The 23233-nt window shown below is 54.5% G+C and overlaps 9 protein-coding genes across 9 annotated transcripts; 5 read left to right on the forward strand and 4 right to left on the reverse strand.

The window, feature by feature from the left end:
• Nucleotides 1-3: 3 nt before the first annotated feature.
• On the reverse strand, nt 4-3096 carry J7T54_006168 (DNA replication licensing factor-like protein; the record flags this gene model as incomplete). The annotated part of the gene is made up of 5 exons (XM_051504541.1): nt 4-65; nt 175-1773; nt 1855-1989; nt 2037-2912; nt 2964-3096. The coding sequence occupies 5 exons, from the start codon at nt 3094-3096 to the stop codon at nt 4-6; spliced, it is 2805 nt and encodes a 934-aa protein (XP_051366685.1).
• Nucleotides 3097-3182: 86 nt separating this feature from the next.
• J7T54_006169 (coatomer subunit-like protein) lies at nt 3183-4371 on the forward strand (the record flags this gene model as incomplete). The annotated part of the gene is made up of 5 exons (XM_051504552.1): nt 3183-3254; nt 3444-3618; nt 3683-3784; nt 3846-4083; nt 4131-4371. The coding sequence occupies 5 exons, from the start codon at nt 3183-3185 to the stop codon at nt 4369-4371; spliced, it is 828 nt and encodes a 275-aa protein (XP_051366686.1).
• A 120-nt stretch (nt 4372-4491) lies between these two features.
• Nucleotides 4492-5751, reverse strand: J7T54_006170 (Threonylcarbamoyl-AMP synthase-like protein; the record flags this gene model as incomplete). The annotated part of the gene is made up of 1 exon (XM_051504563.1): nt 4492-5751. One exon carries the CDS (start codon nt 5749-5751, stop codon nt 4492-4494), a length of 1260 nt encoding a protein of 419 aa, XP_051366687.1.
• A 532-nt stretch (nt 5752-6283) lies between these two features.
• On the reverse strand, nt 6284-12492 carry J7T54_006171 (uncharacterized protein; the record flags this gene model as incomplete). Its single annotated transcript, XM_051504574.1, has 6 exons — nt 6284-7480; nt 7532-8760; nt 9402-9755; nt 9804-11993; nt 12069-12282; nt 12340-12492. 6 exons carry the CDS (start codon nt 12490-12492, stop codon nt 6284-6286), a joined length of 5337 nt encoding a protein of 1778 aa, XP_051366688.1.
• A 1312-nt stretch (nt 12493-13804) lies between these two features.
• On the forward strand, nt 13805-15707 carry J7T54_006172 (Cohesin subunit-like protein; the record flags this gene model as incomplete). Its single annotated transcript, XM_051504585.1, has 2 exons — nt 13805-14068; nt 14115-15707. 2 exons carry the CDS (start codon nt 13805-13807, stop codon nt 15705-15707), a joined length of 1857 nt encoding a protein of 618 aa, XP_051366689.1.
• A 615-nt stretch (nt 15708-16322) lies between these two features.
• Nucleotides 16323-16733, forward strand: J7T54_006173 (uncharacterized protein; the record flags this gene model as incomplete). Its single annotated transcript, XM_051504596.1, has 2 exons — nt 16323-16502; nt 16560-16733. The coding sequence occupies 2 exons, from the start codon at nt 16323-16325 to the stop codon at nt 16731-16733; spliced, it is 354 nt and encodes a 117-aa protein (XP_051366690.1).
• A 165-nt stretch (nt 16734-16898) lies between these two features.
• On the reverse strand, nt 16899-17873 carry J7T54_006174 (THO complex subunit-like protein; the record flags this gene model as incomplete). Its single annotated transcript, XM_051504607.1, has 1 exon — nt 16899-17873. The coding sequence occupies one exon, from the start codon at nt 17871-17873 to the stop codon at nt 16899-16901; it is 975 nt and encodes a 324-aa protein (XP_051366691.1).
• A 390-nt stretch (nt 17874-18263) lies between these two features.
• J7T54_006175 (Zinc finger CCCH domain-containing protein-like protein) lies at nt 18264-19742 on the forward strand (the record flags this gene model as incomplete). The annotated part of the gene is made up of 5 exons (XM_051504620.1): nt 18264-18312; nt 18370-18441; nt 18490-19027; nt 19073-19128; nt 19210-19742. The coding sequence occupies 5 exons, from the start codon at nt 18264-18266 to the stop codon at nt 19740-19742; spliced, it is 1248 nt and encodes a 415-aa protein (XP_051366692.1).
• Nucleotides 19743-20486: 744 nt separating this feature from the next.
• Nucleotides 20487-22075, forward strand: J7T54_006176 (Protein DSF2; the record flags this gene model as incomplete). Its single annotated transcript, XM_051504631.1, has 5 exons — nt 20487-21223; nt 21278-21525; nt 21585-21643; nt 21822-21886; nt 22030-22075. The coding sequence occupies 5 exons, from the start codon at nt 20487-20489 to the stop codon at nt 22073-22075; spliced, it is 1155 nt and encodes a 384-aa protein (XP_051366693.1).
• Between the last annotated feature and the right edge of the window lie 1158 nt (nt 22076-23233).

Below are 23233 nucleotides of genomic sequence, written 5' to 3' on the forward strand. Positions count from 1 at the left end.
CAACTAGAATGCGGTGAACTGATGCGTAAAGCGCTTGAAACCATTAATGAAATACATGACCAGATCTACAAACGCCAGACGCCCGCCGTCATTCATTCCCATGCCTCGTCAATCCATTCGCCCTTACAGATGTCTATACAACAGCCGTCACTCTCCTCACACTTCTCCGCGCACCTTCACCCGTAACCATGATAGCACTCTCTGCTTCCAGCGCACGCATCGCCTCGTTGAACTCTGCAGTCTCAATGGGTAAGCTTGCTCCCTCGGTCAACCTCCTAGCAACATCACCCCAGCGAACAGAGTTGCCGCCCGAGGTCATGTCATCTAGGAGCTTCAGCAAGGCGTCCTTGATCTCGCCCTGGCGCCTCCTGTCCGCAGCACTCGTGCCTTCTGTCAGGAGGCTCATGTCGATGCGTCCCTGAGAATCGGTTGCTGCTGTCTTGAGCGCGCTTTGGATGAGACGGTACGCCTCTCCAACGTCGTCCTTGGTCACAGTGTCGGACAGGCGCATCTTGGCGTGGGCTTCGGACAGTCGAATCATGCTCTCTAGTTGACGTGTTGTGGCAGTGATACGCTTATCCGCGGCACGAACATCTTGACCGAGGGCGCGCATCTCGAGGTAACTCTCCACAAGCTCCTCGGCTGCCTGCTTGGAGATCTTGGGTTGAATGTTGGATCGCGCGTAGGATATATACAGTGTCAAAAAGTCCACAGAGAGGATGTCATTGTTTGAAGGGGCGGAATCGGGTTTGTCTTCGAGGTAGAGCGAGAGCAAATGCTTGGCCAGGCGCTTGTCTGCCTTCTCATCAACACGGTCGAGAATGAGGTAGATCAGATCGAAACGGGAGAGAAGGGTGGGTGGGAGGTCAATGTTCTGAGGAACCGACATATCGGGGTTGTATCGACTGCCGATCGGGTTGGCCGAGGCAAGAATACTTGTGCGTGCGTTGAGGGTAGTGATGATACCTGCCTTGGCGACGGAGACGGTCTGCTGTTCCATGACTTCGTGAAGCACTGAGCGCGTGGAGTCGGACATTTTGTCAAACTCATCAATGCAGCAGACGCCGCCGTCGGACAGAACGAGCGCACCAGATTCGAGGACCAGCTGCCGGGTTTCTGGGTCACGGGTGACATATGCGGTCAGACCAACAGCGGAAGAACCCTTTCCACTGGTGTAAACACCGCGAGGCGCGATCTTATGAACGTAGGACAGCATCTGAGACTTGGACGTCGAAGGGTCGCCGCAAAGGAGAACGTTGATGTCGCCTCTATACTTGGGGCTGGCACCCTTCTCGAAGGTTTTGTTCGCGCCACCAAACAGCTGAAGCAAGATGCCCTTCTTCACGTCGTCCATTTCGTAGATTGATGGTGCCAATGAGCGAGACAGGAGGTCGTAGATGTCGGGTCTAGCGGCAGTAGCCTGGATCTCGGCCTCCTCTTCAGGAGTGACTTTGCGGGCCTGTTGCAGGCCTTCCTCTTGGCTGTTGTCCTCCATTTCATCAACGTCCAACGTTGTTGGGTCGGCATCCATGCGCTTACTGTCCACCTTTTTGCAGTGCACCATGTCAACAAATGTCTTGTGAACACTCTTGAGCGCTCTCTGGCGTGGGTTGACACGGATGCGGTTGACACGGAAGATACCGGTCACCACAATACGATCACCAGCTTTGCAAAAGTCCACCAGCTCGTTGTAAGCAACGACAGATACGGAGTGAGGTGTCTGACCGGGCGGGACGGCGTCTGGCGTTTCCTGCAACTTGATAACTTGCTTATCTGCGAACGCGCATCGATTATGGATGATTTGCATCGAGTTCTTGGAAGCGCAGGAGACTCGAGGACACACTGTAGGCTCACGAATTCTGCCGCGATCCAGGCCGACGTTGACCGAATGATTGCAGACGTTGCAGCGGAAGAAGGCGTCTTTCATGTCAGGGATGACGGGCGTGGCTCGGATAACCATGCCCTTGATGCACACCAACTTGTCGACATCTTGTACAATTAGCGGGATGTTCCACCTTGTAGAACGAATGACCTACCAGACGGGTTCAGATCGCGCAGATTGGTCGATGACTCCATGCCGTAAGGACGCACGTAAAAGTACATCCTGTTGACCTGATCCCTGAGGGTCTCCTGGGGTTCCACTGATGTTTGTGGTGCACGCGGCGTCTCGGGACCTTCTGGGTGATCTGAGCTAGGGAAAGCTGGCTCTGAGCTTTCACGAGTGTTGCCCGATATATGCCCCGCGCTGCTCTGAGATTGCGTATTCCTGCTGTCCTCCAGCGCTGCGAACTCCACTGCCGCATTCTTCACGGCCTGATCAAGAATGGGGATAATCTCGACTGGGTAGACCTGAGCTTGATGGTACAGCTTCTTCGTGGGCGGGTAAAAGTTGAGGTCCTGGAGGTTGAGGTAGAGACGATCCTGGCCCAAGGTGACCATGTTCTCGACAGCTTCTTGGTAAATTTTGGTATCAGAGTAGGGCGTTTCAGCGACCTCTTCATCGGTGAGGCCTTCGCGGTAGAGGCGGTACTTGAGACTGAAGTTTCGGATGAAATCTTCCATGGTGCGGATGCTGTCTGTCAGTGAGATTGTAGTACCCCAAACCAGCCCGTCGCCGGTGCCACCCATAATGTCCGCTTCTGATGTGTTGTAATCGCGGTTGGAGAAGGTGTGCGCATCTGATGTGGGCAGCTCCCCTTCGCGCAATGGCCTGCCGTCACCGTCTAGCAGCACACGTCGCAGTGCAGGCTGGCGAGGGGTCGAGTTGTAGTCTGTGCCAATGTCACCGCGGCTATACCTGGGTGTTCCGTGTTGCGAGCCAACAAAAAGGCCGCTCGTCTCGCTACGTAGGTCTGAATGCATATCTCTGACGGAACGTCCTGGGCTCGACGTGAAGTGAAGAGGCGAGGATTCTATGACCATTAGCAAAAATCACTAAGGATTTTTTTTCTAGTTCTAAGCACCTCGAATTGGGCCTCTAGCCCTCGGCGTCCTCTGCCCGTCCTGCGTCTCCTGAGAGGCCGTCATTTGCCCAAGAGGCGAGCTTAGTGCTGCCGCCATGATATTCTGGCTTTGTGTATCTTGGCTGTTACTCATTTGTCGCAGCGGCGAGGACACCATGTTGACATCATTGTCGTTCTGTGGCGCCGGCGAGGATTGGAAAAACAAGGGGCTCGAAGCCGATGGCCCTCCTGCTGCGGGCTGTCCACTCTGTGGTGTGCCATCCTGATCTGAGGGACGAGGTGTGCCTGATTGTGAGCGCCGATCACGACGATGGTTTGGTGACGACATTGTTGTTGTCGCGTGCGCGTAGATTTGACGTCGACTTTTGTGATGTTAACACCATGCAGATATCGATATCGAGTGAGGAGGGGAGGGTGAGAAAGGCGCGTAAAGTGGTGGAGACGCGTAAAGTGCTTGCTTGACGCGACGCGATTGTCCAGTGGCCCGTGCGCACGCAAGACCCCAGCGAGTGGCAGACGGAGAAACTCGGTCGCCGACTGAAGCGCATTCAATTGCCGTTGGAGTGTGGCGTTGTGGCGCCAGGGAGAGAGGACTGGAGGCTGAGCTCTGCCTGCCTGCGACGGTGGAGGGGCCACGGGCGTGTGCATCTGAACGGTCTGTGGTGAAGCGCTACTGCTTGCGACAAGAATAACACAGTCCCAAGCCATCATGTCTCCAGGAATGACCCTCTTCTCGGTGCAAGCCATCCTTATCCTCAGTTCCGAGGATGGCTCGCGCATTTTCGCGAAATACTACTCCTCACCCCACAGCGCTCCGGGCGGTAAGCTCCTCTGCTTCCATGGTTGCACCTCGAGATGCTGATTCAAGGTGTCCTCTTGTAGCTGGCAGCAGTTCGACCAACCCCTATCCCGACACCAAATCACAAAAGGCCTTTGAGAAGGGTCTCATTGAAAAGACGGGCAAACAAAATGGTGACATTATTCTCTACGACAATCGAATTGTCCTCTACAAGCTCGAGTCGGATGTCATGATCTACGTGATTGGCAGTGTGGACGAAAACGAGATTCTTCTGTACAACACCACCCTGGCGCTCAGGGACTCGCTACATCTCCTGTTCAAGTGTGTAGAGCTCTTTCGGGTTTGCGAGTTTTGGCTGACGGCGGCAGGCAATCCGTGGACAAGAGAACGATTATCGAGAACTACGACCTTGTCTCCCTCGCCATTGACGAGATTGTCGACGACGGCATCATCCTCGAGACCGACCCGACCATTATCGTGCAGAGAGTCAGCAAAGCGCCTACACAGGACGTGCCGCTCGGCCGCATCGATCTCAGCGAACAGGGCGTCAACAACTTGGCGCAACTCGGAAAGTCCAAGCTGGCGGACTGGTTGCGACAGGGTCTGTAAAAGGGAGTCAGAATCGGTTGAGGAGATTGGGTCGTTGTCTTCACATAGCGCCTGGCAGAGACGGTGAACCACTTAGAGTCAGGGGTGTTTTACGGGTATCATGAGTCTATTGATGAGTTTCTATACTCTGATTTCGGAGGCCGCCTTGCGGAGGCGGTTCATCACTGCGCCTGCAATGTCGAGCTCGTCGTCTATGCCATCCACGAATATCATGGAGGCCCCGAGCTGATCCAGCTCACGCAGCGCTGAAAATAGCCCCTGGGCAATGCCGCGCGTTTCCCTGCCCAAGTCGATGTCGAGCAGGCCTCCGCGCACCTCACCATTTGCGCTGACCAGTTCACCTTGGAGCACCTGATACGATGTGCCGGGCTGTTGATCGTCCCCATCCCGAGCATCTTCCTTCGAAACGGCCGGGGAAAGCTGGTTACTGTGCAAGCCAGCGACCTGTGTCCATCTTTTGGTCCTAATGACGCCAACCTTGCGCATCACGTTCGCATTGCAAGTATCTGCGGCACCGTCCTCAGGCGAGAGCGCCCGCTCTGCATCTGCTGCTGTAATCCCTCCCGAGCCATCTGCGCATGAAGCCTCGTAGAGAATCACCCTCGCCGTGGGGCTGTAGTGTTTGTACTTCATGCCAGGGGCCCTTGGTGCCGTCTTTCCATCGTGTCCTTGGTCTTTGTAGGCCTTGACCACATTCTCCCATCCGGGGCACTTCCTCAGCTCGTCGATGCCTATGCCGCCTGGCCGAAGCAACGCAGGGGGGTCGCAAAGCCCGTCGACGACTGTGCTCTCCACGCCGACCTCACAGGGACCTCCATCGAGTATGAGCTCTATCCTCCCGTCCAAGTCGTATTTGACGTGCTGCGCCATCGTTGGTGAAGGTTTCGTGGAGGCATTGGCTGACGGCGCAGCAAGTGGCCGCCCCGTCAGCTTGATCAGTGACAATGCCAGACTTGTGGATGGCATCCGCGCCCCAAACGACTTCAACCCTGCAGTCACTTCCGGGGCGAGTCTCGAGTCCTCCGGGTTGGGCATCAGCATGGTCAGTGGACCTGGCCAAAACCGCTCGATCAACGGTTGGTACTTTTTCGGTATGTCATCTCCACCAAGATAACTCTTCAGCATGTCCAGATCTGAGACATGAACTATGAGAGGATTGTCTGCAGGTCGGTTCTTGGCCGCGTATATCCCTCGAACACTCGCGCTTCTCGTGGCGTCAGCCCCCAGGCCATATACTGTCTCGGTAGGAAAGGCCACAGGTGTATCACGTTCACAGAGATGTGAAGCAGCTTCCTCGATGGCAGGGTATGCCTCGTGTGTCGTGTCGACTTGGAAGGTCTCAAGGCGTTCTGGCCCCTGGAGGACGGTGAAATGCCCCATAGGCTGACTGGTTGAGACCTTGACTATTCGAGTTTCCATTGTGCAGCTGTATCCTCGGCGAGCTTGCTGGCTGGATGGTATGGGGAAATAGCTGTTTCCGCAATGTTGGTGTCTTGGTGAAAATTTCAAGGTGTGTGGCTGGCGAAGTGACGAGCCTCCACGCAACGATGAGACTGATTGAGGAGTGAGTTGGCAAAGGTGGGTGAGGCGTCTAATCTGACTCATAAGAAATATTTTGCAGGATTATTAGAGTCAGATGCAGGGCCTGCGGCATGTGAGGACCTTGGTGATGGGGTAGTGGAGAGTGCATGATGTAGACTAGACTTTTGGTCCTGCGAGAGAAAATCGGCACTCTGTGCCAAAGTCAATAAAAGGTACTTTAAAGTCGACTTACGCCCAACACCATCGGGTCATATTACCTACTCCTCTATACCGGCCACATTTTGATCACTTCGCATTTTGCTCTGCAGATTGTTTTGCACAATGACATGACATCTATTGCTGATCTAGCTCGGATGACACGCATCGGGCGCTACAGTATCCTGACCAAACTCCGCGCCTTTTTCCTTTCGTCCTCTGTCAAGACCCAGTCAATGCCATCTTCATCGCCTAGCTCTTGGATTTCCTCCCACTCGTCGTCTTCCATGTTCGCCACCATGAGTAGCTGCGTCACTTTGGCAAACACCTCTCTGACCACATAGTCGCCTCCGGACACCGTGTTGACGATGGCTGTGAAATCCCGTTCCATGCGTATGGCTCCGTACGGGTTGGTCCTTGCTGAGGGGCTCAATATCCTCTTCTCCAGAACCTTGGAGAGATAGCGGGCTGTAGTGTCCAGCAGACTGCCGAAGGTGGCAGGCGTCATTAGACGGGCGATCGACTTCATAAGCAGATCCCATCCGTGCTCGAAGCGGCGGGGTACCTGTGCCAAATATTCATCCTCATCCTCGTCATTGTGGCGGGCCAGTTCAGCAATCTCGTCCTCCACGAGAGTGTAGTCCGCGTCACGGAATGTATCCGTTAGAACAGGCCGCAAGCGTAGCTTAACAACCTGGTTGAATAGTACCTGAATCCCCTCGTTGAGTAACTCGGTAGTTTTGGCAATAAAGGTCGTCTCAAGTGTGCTGAGCGCATTGGCGACAAATGCAACGTCCCTTTCGAATGGAAAGGCGTCTTTCAAGGGGCCTTGGGTCGGGACACCATCTACTGCGCCGTCATTGACACCTAGGCCACCTTGTATGATTCTCGACAAATATTCGTTGGCCATGTCCAGACTGTTGATCAACACAATGAACTGTATGATCTTGTCCTCTGGCGGGAATCCTCCCTGAACGATAGGCTTGGGGTACGACTCGTCTCGCATCTTGCGCTGGATCATACCGACAAAATCAGAACTGAGGACTCGCCCAATGGTAGGGACCACAGAGGCAATGATGTCTCTCTGGGACGTTGATATCGATTTTTGGATGACTGCATTGACAATGTACATGACATCGTCTACTGCCAGGATAATGAAAGGCGCATTGCCATCAATGGGTCTGTTGAGGCTGAGCGACAACCCATTGGGGTATTCGTCGAGCTGGAACGCCTTCTCGACTGATCGGCGGAAGAAGAATGTGGACATCACGTTGTACGGGCTGACGAGCTTGCCCGTGACTTTGCGGTATAGTGCCGACTTGATCAGGACCTCCGGCACGGTCAAAGTGGGATCTTCTGCTGTGTGTGAGGGCTGCGTGGCATCAGTGACGGAGATCAATCAACTTCTGGCTTGCCGACTTACGATGCATTTGCCTGCGAGGAATCTTGTGTACAATGACCATCGCCCAAGCATAATGGCAATCTCATTGAGCAATCCGTCTACCTCCTTCATACTGACACCTTCATCCTCGCTGCTTCGAACGTTCGCCCCTGCGCCCACGGCTGGTGAGTTCACTCTGGGCGTGGCGCCCTTGGGTGGTTGTGGTAGAAAGCTTTGGACAAGGAATGAGAAGGGATAACTTTTGACGTCGGTCAGCTTCCTGTCAATGTTCCTCTCATCACTCCAGGTGTCGAGGATGATACCGCCCTGGACATCGGCCTCCATCTGCAGACGCTCTATCACGCGCACCATCTTGCCGGAGCCGTAGTGACGCTCCACAAGGCCGCCGTGGCCCTCCACAATCTGCGCAATGTGCTCAAACAACTTGGTCAGCGCGTTTGCATAGAAGAAGCCTTCCTTCTGCACGCTGCCGCCAAAGCCGTCCTTGAGTGTCGCCCTCGCCGTCCCGGCAACGCCCTGGCAGACGTAGCGCCCATAGACATCCAAGCCAACGTCGGCACGCCCAATCAGAGGGAACAGCTTGAAGAACCTCGTCACCTTGGTTCCATCTCCCTCGCTTGCCGCCTTCTCAAACTCTCTGAGAAACAGCCCGCATAGGCTCTCCCTGCTGTCCTCGAGCGTCACCCAGGGCGCATCGGGAACCTCCACATTGGGTACGATGCTGGCCGCGAAGGCTCCCCGCGCAATCTCCTCGGGCACGCGTGACGCACGATCCAGGTAGCCGGCTGCTGCCTCCCAATCTTGCGGTGCGCCCATGGAGCCTACCACGCCATGCACACAGGCCTTGAGCTCGGCGACCTGCTCGACCACACGCAGGGTATCCTCCACCCGACTCTTCTCCAGGTCCAGCTCTTTGACGCGATTGCTGAGCCTGCCCGCCGTATCGGCAGCCGTTGAGAGCATGTCATTGCTGATGCTCCTCGCGGCAATGACCTGCGCACTCAGCCCAGCTCTGAGAAGGTCCAGCCGGCCCAGGTCCCGCGAGAGGTTCGCCTGCGATGATACCAAGCCATCGAGTCGTTTCGTGATCGTTGCTTCGCGGGCATGAAGGTCTGATAGGGCGGCGCGGAGCTCGACTTCAGAGGTGGCATTCGCTATAGCGGCGGGAGCTGCTGCTGGTGCTGGTGTGACAACGCCATTGTCGTGAGGGGCGGCGCCGTAGGAAAGGGCAGACATTGGCGCGAGGCAGACTGGACTGGGAAGAGCATATCTGCCTGGCTCAGCGCCGTAGTCTTCAGTAGTCGTGGTCGGATTCGTGAAAGCGTTAGGAATGGATTGTGGTCTGGCAGCTCGGGGCTCTGTCACTGTTGCTTGACCAGGTGGCATTGCGGTGGTGGGTTTAGATTACCCTGTGTCGAGGCTGAGCACTAGTCGAAAGGTACAAGCCACAACCGTCGTTCACAATATTTCAGAGTAAATGAATCGGCACCGAGTGCAATAGAAATAAAAAACGATGGCATAGTTGGTAAGTAGTGTCGGACGCTCTAGGTGATCTGTTTGTGTCATCTTGTGTGTGTTGGTGGCGTAATTGACAAGCCCCTTTTCCCACCAGACCAGCACCTGCTGAAAGTCAGGTATATGGCCATGATGTGTCTAGTGTTAAATAATTCAGATACACATAATGGCAAGTAAATATCGTTTATACATATCTATACTGCCTGACTATATCCGCCAGTAACCCGCGCCGCGCCGTATTTGAGATACTTGCGCAGTTCATCCGCCCAAAATACAGTGCTGCACAAGAACACTAGTCTCACCAGGTCGAAAAATCCAACACCCTCTGTCTGGAACGTGGACTGTAGCCATGGGAAATAAATGACCAGCAACTGACAAATGACGCTGAGCGACACTGCCCAGTTGAAAAGGTTGTTCGAGGTCAGACCAACCTCTCCGCGCAGTACTGATTTCGACTCTGATCGACATGCTAATGCATTGAACATGTCGAAGAAGACGAAACACGTAAAGGTCATGGTGGTATCACGTTTTGTTACCTCGCCGTCGCGCATTTCCCGAAGGTAGACAAGCATGGTTCCGAGCATGATAATCGTAGCGGAAGTCAGCACTCGTTTGATCAGGGCCTCGGTCAAGACAGGGTCATTGCGCTTGCGTGGCGGCTTGTTCATGACATCTGGGTCGACCCTTTCGACCCCCAGAGACTGAGCTGGAGGGCCATCCATGATGATATCTGGATTGAAGTTAGCACAATTCGGCATTAGCAGCCACATGTACTCACTGATCCACAGAATCTGCATGGCGTTGAGCGGATTCTTGAAACCAAAACATGTGCATAGGAAGACGAGCGACAGACTAGCTGCGCTTGTGCTCAACTGGAACGTCAAGAAGTTCTGGATGTTGTTGAAGATGCCTTTGCCCTCTTCAATGGCCCGCAGAATGGTCGAAAAGTCGTCATCTGTGAGGATCATGTCCGCAGCTTCCTTGGCAACATCAGTGCCGTTGCGTCCCATTGCTATGCCAATGTCTGCTTTTTTCAAAGCCGGAGCGTCGTTGACACCATCGCCAGTCATTGCGACAATATCGCCCCTTGACTGCAGAGCGCGGATGATCTTGAGCTTATGGTCTGGGTTCGTTCGCGCAAAGATGGTCGTGTGCTCCATGGCTTGAGCCAGGTCGAACTCGGACAACTCGTCAACCTCATCACCACTAATGACAGACCGCACAGTCGATTGCCCTTTGGAGTGGGCGCTCGGGGTGGCCACGTTCATGCCTAGCTGCTTGCCAATAGCAAGTGCTGTCGTCTCGGCATCGCCTGTGATCATGATGACCTTGACTCCTCCTCTCATCAGCCTCCTGATCGAGCGGCCCACGCCTGGGCGAGGCGGGTCCCTCATTCCCACAAGACCAGCAAACGTCAATCCTTTGTAGACATCTCCGCCACGCGGAATCGCGGCCTCTGCGCTAGGGGTACCGTTGCGGTTCGGCTTGGTTTTCGACCACCTAACATGGCCGCTCGCAAAGGCAATGACTCGGAGCCCCTTGACCGCCATGGCCTCTGCAGCCTGCATGGCATCATTACGCCGAGACGAGTCCAGAACAATCTCTCGCCCATCCTTGTCCAAGTACGTGTCGCAAGCAGTAATGACCTTTTCGATCGAGCCCTTCATGTATGCAAACTCCCTATCGTTCTTCGAGTCGCCGCCGATGACTACTCCCATGAACTTCCGCTCGGAGCTGAAAGGCGTCTCGAGCACGCGAGGGCCAATCGAGTCGCGTACATCGTGCTCCTTGAATCGGTCGAGGAGGTCGAGCATGGCTACATCCGTGGGCTGACCGACCCATCTCGTATGCATATTGGTATCGCCCCGACCCATAGTTGAAGAGAGAACAGCGTTCGTAGCTGCGCCGTTCTCCGTGAACTTCTGACCGAGTCGTGCATTGTTCGCAATGTTTCCAATGCGCATAATGCGCAGCGAGGCGGCTGTAGGCTCCTCTTCAGTGTCTTCGTTGTCTGAGTGGACATCGAGGGCATCCTGTGCGCCAAAGTACCAGACTTTGGCGGTCGTCATGTGATTCGTCGTCAACGTTCCAGTTTTATCAGTGCAAACAACGTTGACTGATCCTAGAGTCTCAACCTTGGGCATCCGGCGCACAATCGCATTGAGCTTAGCCATGCGATGAACACCCAGAGCCAGCGTGACTGTGACGATGATCGGCAAACCTTCAGGGATGGCAGCCACAGCCAGTGATATGGAAATGGTGAAGATTTCGAGCAGCTTCTTCCCCTGCAACCAGCCGACAAGGGAAATCAGACCAATGACCGCAAAAGAGGCTTTGCTCAACTGCGAACCCAGATCATCCATGGAAAGCTGCAGAGGCGACCGAGGGCTTTCTGTGCCCGATACACTCGCGGCAATTGTGCCAAAGTGCGTGTGGCCACCAGTCGCAAACACTATACCCTGACCGTGCCCCGACTTCACCAAAGTTCCCATGGCAACAACGTTCTGGTCAGGCTCCGAAGCAGCCGCACGAGAATCCCCGGGTGCAAGCGCTGCTTTATTTGGGGGTTGTGGTATGAGCCCGTAGGAGCTCACATTGCGGGTGCGAGCCTCTGAACCGATGCAGACCGGCTCAGTTTCGCCAGTCAGGTTGGACGCGTCGATGGAGAGATCCGAAGCCTTGGTAACACGTATATCGGCCGGAATGCGGTCACCCGTTGTGAACAACACCAAGTCCCCGGGCACCAGTTGCGAGGCCATGACCTTTGACGAGGCAGAATCGAGTACTGCCTCCACTGGCGTTGTGGTTCCCGGCGTAGGGGCGCGCTCTTCGCTTGGCGGAGGCCACGTTGGCGTTCGCGCCATGCTCGCTGACTTGCTGCCAGGTCCCCGAACAAGATGGGCGTGATTCGGTACGAGGTGATTGAGCGCCTCAATAGATTTCTCGGACCGATGTTCCTGAACAAATCCTACAGAGACCACAATGGTCACTGCTACCGCGATGCTGAGGGCATCGTCGGTGTTGCCTAACAAGAGCGACGTACCGGCAGACGCTAGGAGAAGTAGGATCAAAGGCTCTTGGAACTGCTTGACGAAGCGCAACCATATGGGTTCGGGGGGATCGTGAGGAATCTCGTTGGGACCGTATTCGCCAAGTCGCTTTAGAGCATCGTTCGGATGAAGTCCCTGTGAGAGGGAGGTTCGAAGCCGGGCAGCCGCCTCGCTAGGCGTCATGTAGGAGAATTCATCTGCTAGACTCTGCTCACACTGTCAGACTATACATCCATTGTTGTTTCAATATGTGGCAGGCCATACCCGAGCCTGCGTCGACGTAGTCCTAACGTGGCGAGGTCGCGTTGGAGGTTTCTCGGTATCGGAAGACTCGCCAGCCAGACCGCTTATGGTTGGGATACTGGCCGTAGGAAGGAGAGCTGCATGGTTGTCATGCCCTGCCCATGGCAGCTGCATGTTGGCAAGCTTCAAACGTGCGCCGCAGGTATAAGCATCGAACGGCGAGTGATACGTGGGTGTCGAGAGAGTGCCGTGTTCAATTACCGTTCGCGTTCCGTTTTTGTGGAAAAGCAGCGCTCAGGCTCCCGCGCTGCATGTAAAGAACGACAGCAATTGCTCGCCAAAGCACGCTTGATGAAGAAAAATGGTGTTGCAAAAGCCAAGCTGGCTTCCTGGCCCCAAGTACCAAATCCAGGGGACGGAATTCTGGGAAGTGGGAATACGCGCTATTCTGCGGGAGGCGACCCGCGCTTGTGGCGCAAATGTCCAGAGATGTCGTGGCTGAGGTGAGGTCCAGCCTTGTCGATCAACCGGGTTCCCAGAACGCGGGTTGTAGGTTGTATCAGAGATGAGGTTGATTCTTTATGGCCTATGTCTGTCTAGGAATCGCAATGTATTTCTCCTGCTTTGAGTTTTGAACTTTTCTTGAGGCTACCTTACTGTAGCTATGGAGCTCAAGAAAATCCACACAGTTGAGCGCCTTGTCTTTAAGGCAGCTGCCATTAAGGCTTGAAGCAAGAGACATTTTGATCTATACATCTGCGGAAATAAGATCGCCCGCCCCATGTCTCTAGGTATGGTAGCATGTGGACTGGTGGTGATCATTTGGAGGCCTACATGTAAGATCAACGGTGCTTAAGGTACCATTTTGGGACGTCTCTCAGAGAGATGACGGAAGCGGAGATAGCTCTGTTCCGAAGTCAGCCAGATCACTAACCGTAATCAGCTAGGTCGGTAGCCAAATTTCAACAGCCAGGAAGGCTGTAATTGGACAGCCTGATCCCGTTTCCCAGCCACAACATTTTGGCACAGGCCAGACGTGCCAAGCCGCGCCTTCGTCAACCAGGTCACGAAGGGCCCCTCCAGCTTCAGCTACGTCCATTCTTTCCATTTCTGCACGCTCCCCAATCCCAGCCCGAACCATCAACGCCACCCGTCACGTTCATTTTCCTCACAAATCGCGTTTTCGATAATCTTGAAAACAATCGCACTTCTCTGGACTAGCTTTAGCGCTACACTTTGCTGGTCGTGACACCCTGCGCAATTATTGATCAGACGAAGCGCGTCAACGCCTGCACTGTGTTCGACCCACTCCTCAGCACGCGCCTGTCTGTTTATCTCGACGACACCTATCACCTGCGCGTCGATACCGAGTGCAACCCCAATTCGACAAAACAGTCTTGCTTGAGCTTGCTTCCATCCATCGGCTATTTACCTCACGACACCGACAGTACCGACTTGACGCGTCGTAGCGTCACCCAGAGTCATCATGTTCTGGTCTGGGGATCTACTCAAAACCAACGGGTCCCTTGCCCGCGTGTGGACATCATACTCGACGGAGCGCAAGCTTTCCAAGAATGCTGTACTGCAATCCAATGTTAAACAGAGTGTGGAGGAGATCATGCGACCCTCACATGCGCCATTTGCTTTGCGCCTCAGCTCTCAGCTCATGATTGGCGTTGTCAGAATTCACCAGCGCAAAACGCGTTACCTGTTGGACGACTGTAACGAGGCGATGATGAAGATTAAACTGGTACGTGGATAGTGCGCGCAAACGGGACCACGCTGACACAGTCTAGGCTTTTCGTTCTACTGGCAACAACGATATGACGTCGAACATGCAGGCCGGGAACAAGGAGTCACTCTTGCTACCTGATCGCTTAACAACCTTCGATAACTTGGACCTCCCTCCTCCACCCGATGCATCATGGCTGATGGGTCCCACGGCCGAGCTCACCCCCGCGCCTGTGGGACGCAAAGGCCGTAGCAACAACAACAATCGCGACACCCTTATGCAAGAGGACTTTGACAACAGTCAGTTCTTGCAAGGCAATCCTCTCAACGAGCAGAATCTCGGCAACCTGGACGATCTGGACCTGGACCTGGATTTTGGACTTGATCCCGAAGGTCCTACAATGCAGAGTGTCGAAGTCGGTCGAGACGCGCCCGCACCACGCGCTGTGGAAGATGATCTCTTCAGCGACTTTGGCGGGCCACTGAAAGACAGGGACCAATCCATGGCTGCCGATTTCCCGTCGGATGGTGTGCGCATTGCTGATGCTGAGGGCGACATTGCCATGGGTGATGACGATTTCCGATTCAATGCGGATGATCAGTCTGCTCTTCCTGAGCTGAACGCTGTGCCCGAACTCGACCGTGCTCGCATTTCGGAGAGCCCACTCTCTGACATTGACGAGGACATGGCTCGAGACGCTGAAATCACGTTTACCAACCGCCAGACGGACCTATATGAGCCCGCGGACGAGACCGAAACTACACTCGTCCGCCGTCCCGCCAACCGCGCCAGAAAGCAACGGGTGCTGCTGCCAGATGACGAGACATCGCTTTCGAATGCTCACTTTAAGCAGCAACAGGTCGACCGCTCCAACATCACACGCGATACCTCGTTCTTGCCTAGTGATCCGTACTTGCTCGCTTTGATGGATATGCAGAAGTCTGGTGGATTTGTTTCATCTATTCTGCTTGATGGACGTAGCGACGGCTGGGCTCCGGAATTGCGCAGCCTGCTGTCGCTGGAGGCTCTCCAAGGCGCCCCCGAGCTCAAGCGCAAGCGCGACGGTGGCGTTGCAGACGTCGAGACCGAACAAGGCAACCCCAAGTCGCCACGCATCGAATTAGACGAAGATGAGGATACGATTGTCGCACCCAACGCTGTTGGCGACCAAAGCGTCGCTGAGGACGGCACTATGTTGCGCATCGCCGATGACGACGCCGACGACAACACAGCCTTGCCCAACTTTGACGACACCGTTGCCCCTGCTGTCCACCCCGCCGACAGTGGTCCCATCTCACTCGGCACCAAACACGCTGTGCACATTCTACGCGATCTGTTTGGTGATGAGGCAGCGGACAGTGAAGAGGCTAGGAAGAACAGCACCGTGGTCTTCCAGGAGTTGCTACCTGAGAAGCGCACAACCAAGGCCGAAGCTACCAAGATGTTCTTTGAGTGCCTGGTCTTGGCTACAAAGGATGCTATCAAGGTGGAGCAGGGAGAGGATATGGGGGCGCCCATCCGCGTGCGCGGGAAGCGCGGCCTCTGGGGGGAATGGGCTGAGCGGGAAGCTGGCGGCGAGATCGGCGCCCAAGAGGAGGAAGGGGACGCAATGGACCATGCTCCAATGGGTGCTTCCGCTGTGGCTGTCGGGGCATGAATCGTCCGTGTTTGCGTTTCGATACTGTTTCGTTGTCATGGTAGATATCGGCTTCTGGCTGGTGCTTGCGTTTTAACATGCCCCTCCTCTGGGTACGGCGCAGCGGGTATTGCACTTTGATTTGGATCGATCCATTGGCGTTCGAGGGATTACGATGATACCACTGGACTTTGTGCGACATGAAAGGTAAAGGGATGGGAAAAGGAACTTGCGTTGCGTGGTTTGTATGACTGAAGTTGTGGAGGCTTTTGGTTGTGGTAGTTGAGCGTGGTGTACTTATCACGATAGTTGGATGACCAAGTATCGGCGGATGCCTCATGATATTCTTTCCGAGCGTCAATGATGCACATTTTGGGTACTGATGATCTCCAAACCCTTCTCCTACATACTAGCTACTTAATTACCCCGTCACGCGAGCTTGACGCGTGAGAGCCACCCAGTGTGAATGGCGCCGGGCATGAGGTGACCCCACCAAAAATGCCAGTGATCTCATTTGTAGACTTCGGTGTGAGGGATCAGCAACTTCGCTTCTCCAGAGCACAACCAAGTAAATATCAAGCTTCACTTTCACCACACTCACCCTGCACAAGGTCGTCTCGAACAACAGCTGCCACGATGCCTGCCCCCTCGCAGCTCACCATTGCCACGAGCTCTGTTCTTCGCCTGTTGAAGGAGGAGATCACCTACCACAAAGAGCTCGTCGACCAGGAAGCCAAGATCAAGATCCTGGAGGAGAAGATCAACAGTGGAGCAGTCACATCTGACGACAACCAAGAATTCATGCTCAAGCAGGAAGTATGAGCCCGTGATGTACCTTCTTTGGTGTGGCGGCAATAGCTGACCGCCAACTAGCGAACTGCGGCCGAGCAGACCAAGGCTGTGTTTGTACCCCTGAAGCAGAAGATTGAGGATGCCGTGACAAAGTTGGAGGAGCAGATTGCGCTCAAAGAGGCAGAGGGGGGCCCCGAGGCGGAAATCGAGCAGGCGAAGGCAGTGCTTGGACAGGCTAAAGCGGCCATCAACTGATCGTACAACTACCACAGCTAGGGACGTGACACGCGACGAGATACCAAGAAACTTGTCCGCAAACTTGTCCGCCTGGGGTCACGGTCTCATGATTTATCATTGAATCGAGCAAAGGGTGCAATAACTATTACAACTGTACCGCCAAACGCCATCTTGTGCTATGCATCAGTCGACCTCCATCTTGTCGTTGGGAGGATCAGCAGCAACCCGCGGTGTTCCGACCTCAGTTGCGTTGCCGGATTCTTTGGGCTCGTCCATCTCTTCATCCTCGACTTCTTGCCGTAACGGCGTGGGCTCGCGACTAACGTGCCTACTGCCGTGCTGGAAAGATTGACCGTCCCCAGGGTGCAGGTGGCTGCTACTGTTGCCGGCCTCCACCGCAGGTGTAGGCGCGTTGGACGCCCCAGCTGGCATGGGCGTGTCGCCCCCCTCTTTGGCTTGACCGTCACTCTCAGGACCCGGTGTGCTGGTCCCGCCCTGTTCTGGTCGAGGTGTATTGGCGCCTTCATCATCTGCCCCTTCGTTCATGCCCTCGCGTCGATCGACCTCCTCCTTCTCGTCGCGGATCTGCCTTCTTAGCATCATGCCCTCGTCCATGATCCTGTTGAACTGGTCGCGACGCTCTCGCCATGTGACAGCATATGTTTCACTCTCCTTCTCCAGATCACGGCACTCTTCCTCTAGTTTCTGTAGATTCGCGAGCTGCTCCTCACGTGGTCGCAGGAGACGATTCGAGGTGATTTTCTCGGCCATCTCGTCAAATTTCTTTCTTTGTGCTAGTGTCGCGCGCGCGCCCTCCAACTGTTCCCTCAGAATGCCATTTGTCTCTCTCGCCTGGTCGCACTCCTTCTTGATCCTCTCTTCGTCCTCGGCATAGCGTCCTCTCTCCCGTACGTTCGCCTCGTGGAGGAATTGTAGTCGCAAGATGGAGCTGTCAAAGTGCGCAAAGTCTAGGGTGAAGTCTTCCTTGATTTGCTGCGCGGTTCGCGGCGACTGGAGACTGGGCTGAGGCGTGATCAACGAAGGCAGTTGTGAGATACATTTCGGTATCCGTTGGAACGGCCGTTGCTCGACGAGAAGAAGACGGTCTTTGTGTAATTCAGATTCGGCCTCGGGGTTGAGCGGCTCCCAGGAAGTCATGATGGCAAGGCGCGCCGGTCGCTGTTGAATATTCTTCGCTCGATTGTTGAGTAGAATGCAGCCTTGATGCACCAGGTGTGAAAAACGATACGTAATTGACGGTGAGGCGATTCGAAGCTGAGATTTGTTTGCACTTGAATGAATATGCTAGGCAAGCGATCTAGTGATCCGAGAAACCCTTTGTTGGCGTTACAATCCTCAGCCTTGTCGAGGAAACCAAGCTCATGAGCAGGTGAGCGCACCAATCAAAAGAATCAGATTGCGTTACTAAGCCATTTTCGTGACCTTCTCACACCCTGCTATTATGATGGCACGACCAACCCGTCACTGCAATTCTTGACTCACAGTTCTCTTTCCCTTTCAAATACTGCGCCAACCGGATAACACAACATGTCTAATGAGGACCAGGATCTCCTAGCTCGGATCGGGGAACTTGCGGGTATGCGCTTTTGAATTTACGAGAATGGCGCGCATTCAATGTAACTGACGTATCCAGGCCAAATCAATCGTCACAAGAACCGTCAAGCAGCGACACAGCACTCGACACCTCACGCGCCGACCCATCGACGTATGTTCACTTCTCCCTTATACACGCTATCACTAAGAATACGCACAGACAACACATACCGGCAATCAAGCGCACCATATCCATCGAGAGGCCGAGGAGGCTACCGCTCACAGCCACACCGCCACCGCACGCTTACCTTCAACAGGTCAGGCGATGATCAGGCTGGTGACAGTTCAGCGTCGAACTCCTCCGGTTGGGTGGCCAGGAATGATCGCCATCGACAGATTGTCAACCAGAACGTGTTTGAGAAGGATAAAGAGTCACGCGCCAAGGCTATCGAGGAGACACGGAGGAAAAAAGTCGACGGCAAACGCAGCGGGGAGAGGGCGCGGTTCAACAACTTCTACAAGCACCAGAAGGCGCTTACCGGGACGAAGAATGGGCACAACAACCCTACCGCTGCCCCGAACGAGCTTACTGTGGAAGGAATTCGGTTCCAAGTTCTGGATGGCGGCAAGAAATTAGCGCGAGTCCCAGATACGTCCAACCTCGCGCCAACCCCAAAGAGCACCACCATCGCAGGGGTCAAGTTTTTCAGGACAAAGACTGGCAATCTCGTTGCCAACAGGATCGTCCAGGACCACCGGTGCGTGTGCCCGGCTGGCACGCAGAACACACTAACGTTGAATAGCCGGTCCGGCAAGGTCAAGAAGACTGACACGCCGTGCAGGATCTTCTCTTCGTCTGGTAATTGCTTATCGCGCCCATGATCAGGGGACCCGCACGCCACAGGAGCGGTGAGTGGTTCATGTGCTGACTCGTCTCTAGGTTCATGCCCCAAAGGGCCTTTATGCCGATATACACATGACCCGAACAAGGTTGCACTCTGCAAGGAGTTTCTCCGTGAAGGGCGCTGCGCCAACGGAGACTTGTGTGATCTATCACACGAGATGTCTCCTGAGCGTGTACCGAACTGCGTGCATTACGCCAAAGGAAATTGCACCAAGGCTGAGTGTCCCTTTACGCATTCCCAAGCCACACCAAATGCCCCTGTTTGCAATGCTTTTGGTTTCTTCGGCTATTGCGACAAGGGAGCCGAGTGCACAGAGCGCCACGTCTTTGAGTGTCCCGACTTTAGCAACACAGGTCGTTGTAAACACAAGGGGTGTAAGCTTCCGCACCGGGAGCGAGCCAGCCTTATGCGAGGGCAACAAAAGCCCGACGACGAAATGGATGATGTATCCAGCGACGATGACGACGCCGGCTCGGATGATATTGACTCTGATGCCGTAGCCGAGTTTATTGACGCGGACTCTGATGCCTCGGAGATTGAAGATCGACAGGACTTTATTCGTCTGTGAGCTAACCTAGGAAATAACTCCAAGGCTTAGGGCTTTATTCAAGCACCTGAGACCGGGTCTATGTCTTTGCATTGCATCGCAACCACTTTGTTCAGCGTCGCGTCGTCGCCCTGATGTTTACTCTCTCCAAGATATCCACGCGCGAGGGGCAGAAGGGTGAAATGATAAGCAAGAAGATCAAGAAAGAAGAGCAGAGAAAAAACAGAAAGAAAATAGTTCAGTCTCAGTAGCATTGCGTACTTACGGAGAAAATATATCATGATTGCGAGAGTACCTTACAGTGCTGTACACGTACAAATCATCAAAGCCTGTGCTATTTTTGGATCCAGGATTAAGACCCCTCCTTCCAAGTTCCAACGTCATCAGTCCCCTCCCAAGATTACGCATGGACGACCTGGACGCAGCTCTGGTCGAATGATGGCCCGACGGACACGGAATTGGCGACATTGACACTGCATAGCAACAACTCGACTGGCGGCGCCGCTAGCCGATGATACGCACGGAGACGACCACTGGGCGCAAGAAACGGACTGGACCCTGAGGTGCTGAGCCTGGTCGATCAGCCTGGCCCCTCGCTGAGCGGCTACAGGCTGACGTTGCCACGTCTTTGTCCCTGGCATTCGTCGGGATAGTCACACATCAATACTCGCTTGCCAGTACGTTTATACAATCGTCGGCTCCATCATACCACTTCACTCCTCCCCGTAGCGTGCGACTCTATATCGGGCTGCGCGCATCGCCAAGATGGGGCTCCGCGACATACTCAAGAAAAAGGACGACATCAACGCCCACGAAGATCAGCAGCAGCAGCAGCAGCACCAGAATACCAACATCCCCGAGCTGAGATTAATGCGCACCGACACCGTTCCTCAAGATGTGGCCGAACCGTCAGCTGCCAATGCCAACCAGAGCCACCTCGCGGCCAAAGAACCCAACAAAGCCCGTAGGAGTCTCGACTTCTTTCGACCGCGCAGTCGTTCGCGCAGTGCATCCGCCTCGTCACAAGTTAGCAACAGTGAGAAACACGCACACAGAGACTCGGCAGGCCGTCGACTGTCGCAACGACTGCATCTCGGCGGCCGCGAGCATGATACGTCGGATAGTGTCCCAGAGGACCTGCCGGAGATACGCACTCCCCTGGGCGACGTTGATGAAACGGAGTGGGAGAGACGCGCGACGATGCTAGCGGGACAGAACGAGCTGGCTCGGAGTCGGCCACAAACACCTAGTGATAGTGGGAGGACCAGACGCAAGAGCAGCGTGACCCCTGGGCGGTCGGATGAACCGCAAGCGCAACAGCAGCGGTCGAGTCCTCGTAGTCGACCCCAAACATCGCAAGAAATTGACGCGGATATTCAAGAGGCCATTAGGTTGCACGAGGCTGGCGACCTAGCACAGTCGACGAGTATGTTTGGGCGACTGGCCGACCCCAACGGGGCAAATAATCCCCTCAGCCAGGTGCTGTACGGGCTCGCGTTGAGGTAGGAGGCTCATCGGTTCTGTGCCCCTCCAAGATCTGGGCTGACAGGTTGTAGGCATGGCTGGGGCTGTACGCCAGACCAGGCGGGTGCAGTTCGTCATCTGACGGCGGCTGCATCCAACGCCGCGTCTGTTGAGCAACTTGCTTTGCAGGCAGGCATGACGAAGGGTGGTGCCGCCAAGGGGGAGTTGGTCCTCGCCATCTTTGAGCTGGCCAACTGCTTCCGCCACGGCTGGGGCATTGAGAAGGACGCCGTTGCTGCGCAGCGATACTACGAAACTGCAGCCAATTTAGGCGACACAGGTATGTATTGTCAACCGGTGGCGAGCACTGTCATCTGAGCTATGAGCTGACCTGCGAAGACGCCATGAACGAGATTGCTTGGTGCTATCTGGAAGGGTATGGCTGCAAAAAGGACAAGGTAAGTGCATATACATCCGAATCACGGGGGAATTTCCGCATGCAGACCCTGATGTGCTCCTTCGCGCTGTCGCATACCTCTCCGCATGAATGATCGAGGTTGGGCATCAATGCGTCTGCGGGCGTGAGCCAGTCGTTGCTTGACTGTCAGATCGTGAGGCTGACATGCCGCTGCGCAGTTCAAGGCCGCGCAATATTACAGGCTCGCGGAGAATGCAGGCAACAAGACCCTGGGCAACTCATGGTACGTGAGCCAATTCGATGATGAACCGGTGGACGCAACAGGAGTGCACGCGTAGGCTGGGTACAACCTGCTAGCACGCAGCGTGCTCCTATAGGCCTGCCTCACGATATCAGTCACTTTTCGCTAACCTGCCGCCCGAATAGGATCTGGAAGGATAAGTACAACCCTGAGATCGCGCCTAAGAAGTAAAAGTCCAGCCTCTCACCGAGACTGTGCTGAGACCCCCTTTTTCGCAAGCACTGCTCCGCGGGGGGCCCCATAGATACCAGTTTGATGCAGCTCCTCAATCAACACTCAATGATCACAATAGGTATTGGGATTCATCCTTTCCTCATACGGTTGAACCTCAGTCAGAAGTCGCCAGCAATGATAGAGCAGTAAACCTGATCATGAATGCAAAGCCACCTAGATTTTGAGACACACTGCGACTCCTTTTTAGCACATACTACACTTCCACCGAATCAAATGCATCACCTGTGCTCAGCGAGGGCGTCGAAACCACGACATGCACGCCGCGGCTACGTCGCTCCCGAGCATTGAGTAAGGAAGAGTGTCCCAGCAAGGAGGAGGGTGACAGAAGCCGGATGACCTAGATCACACCGGCATCCTGCCCCAATCAAAACAACGCCACGCACGCCGCTTTTACGAAAGTAAACATCGACGTCCTCCCATGCGAGCCTCATGTGGACATGTTGACTTACGGGCGAACAAGGAAAAGCCAGCTGAGGAGATCAGTCTTGGGGAGAGAAAAGATAGTATGATTCACACGTCTGCAAAGCCAATGCTATCGGAATAATCCTACTCCTCCAAAGGGGAAAAAAAAAAAAAAAGCCAACTGCTCATAAAACCCCTATATCACAAGAAGATTTCCAGCCAGGTGTCGAGGCTTGCTCACCAAGCTCGTCCAACCATCCGCCCTGTGAAGGGCGGGAGCGAGGACAGACTCGCTCAAAGTGAGACTAACAAGTCCTCTCTTCACCGTCAAACGGCATACACAGAAGTGAAAAAAAAGTAGTTGGTTCGTCATCGTTCATGTCCATCGTGAGAGAGTTTCAATCTTTCCTCCGCAGAAATGTCCCCCGTAAACGGGAAGTATCAATGTTCGTTCGTCGTCATGATCCTCCGCTGTCGCCTCATGTCACCTGTCTCGCCTGATCCCATAAAAATGCAGAGTTTGAAAGGACAATAAAATCACAAATCGCTCGCTTGCTGAAGATCCAGAAAAAAAGCTGTCCGAAAAGACACGATCCCTTCGAGATACCACCGAGGGGGGGTTTTCTGCGAAGAAAGGGCTTCGGAGAAAGTATTTGAATGTAGTCCATTTCGTTGCGTGAGCAACAACAATTC

The sequence above is a fragment of the Emericellopsis cladophorae genome (genome assembly GCF_022114955.1).
Source record: "Emericellopsis cladophorae strain MUM 19.33 chromosome Unknown NODE_1_length_1489480_cov_119_871856, whole genome shotgun sequence".
Lineage (NCBI taxonomy): Eukaryota > Fungi > Ascomycota > Sordariomycetes > Hypocreales > Bionectriaceae > Emericellopsis > Emericellopsis cladophorae.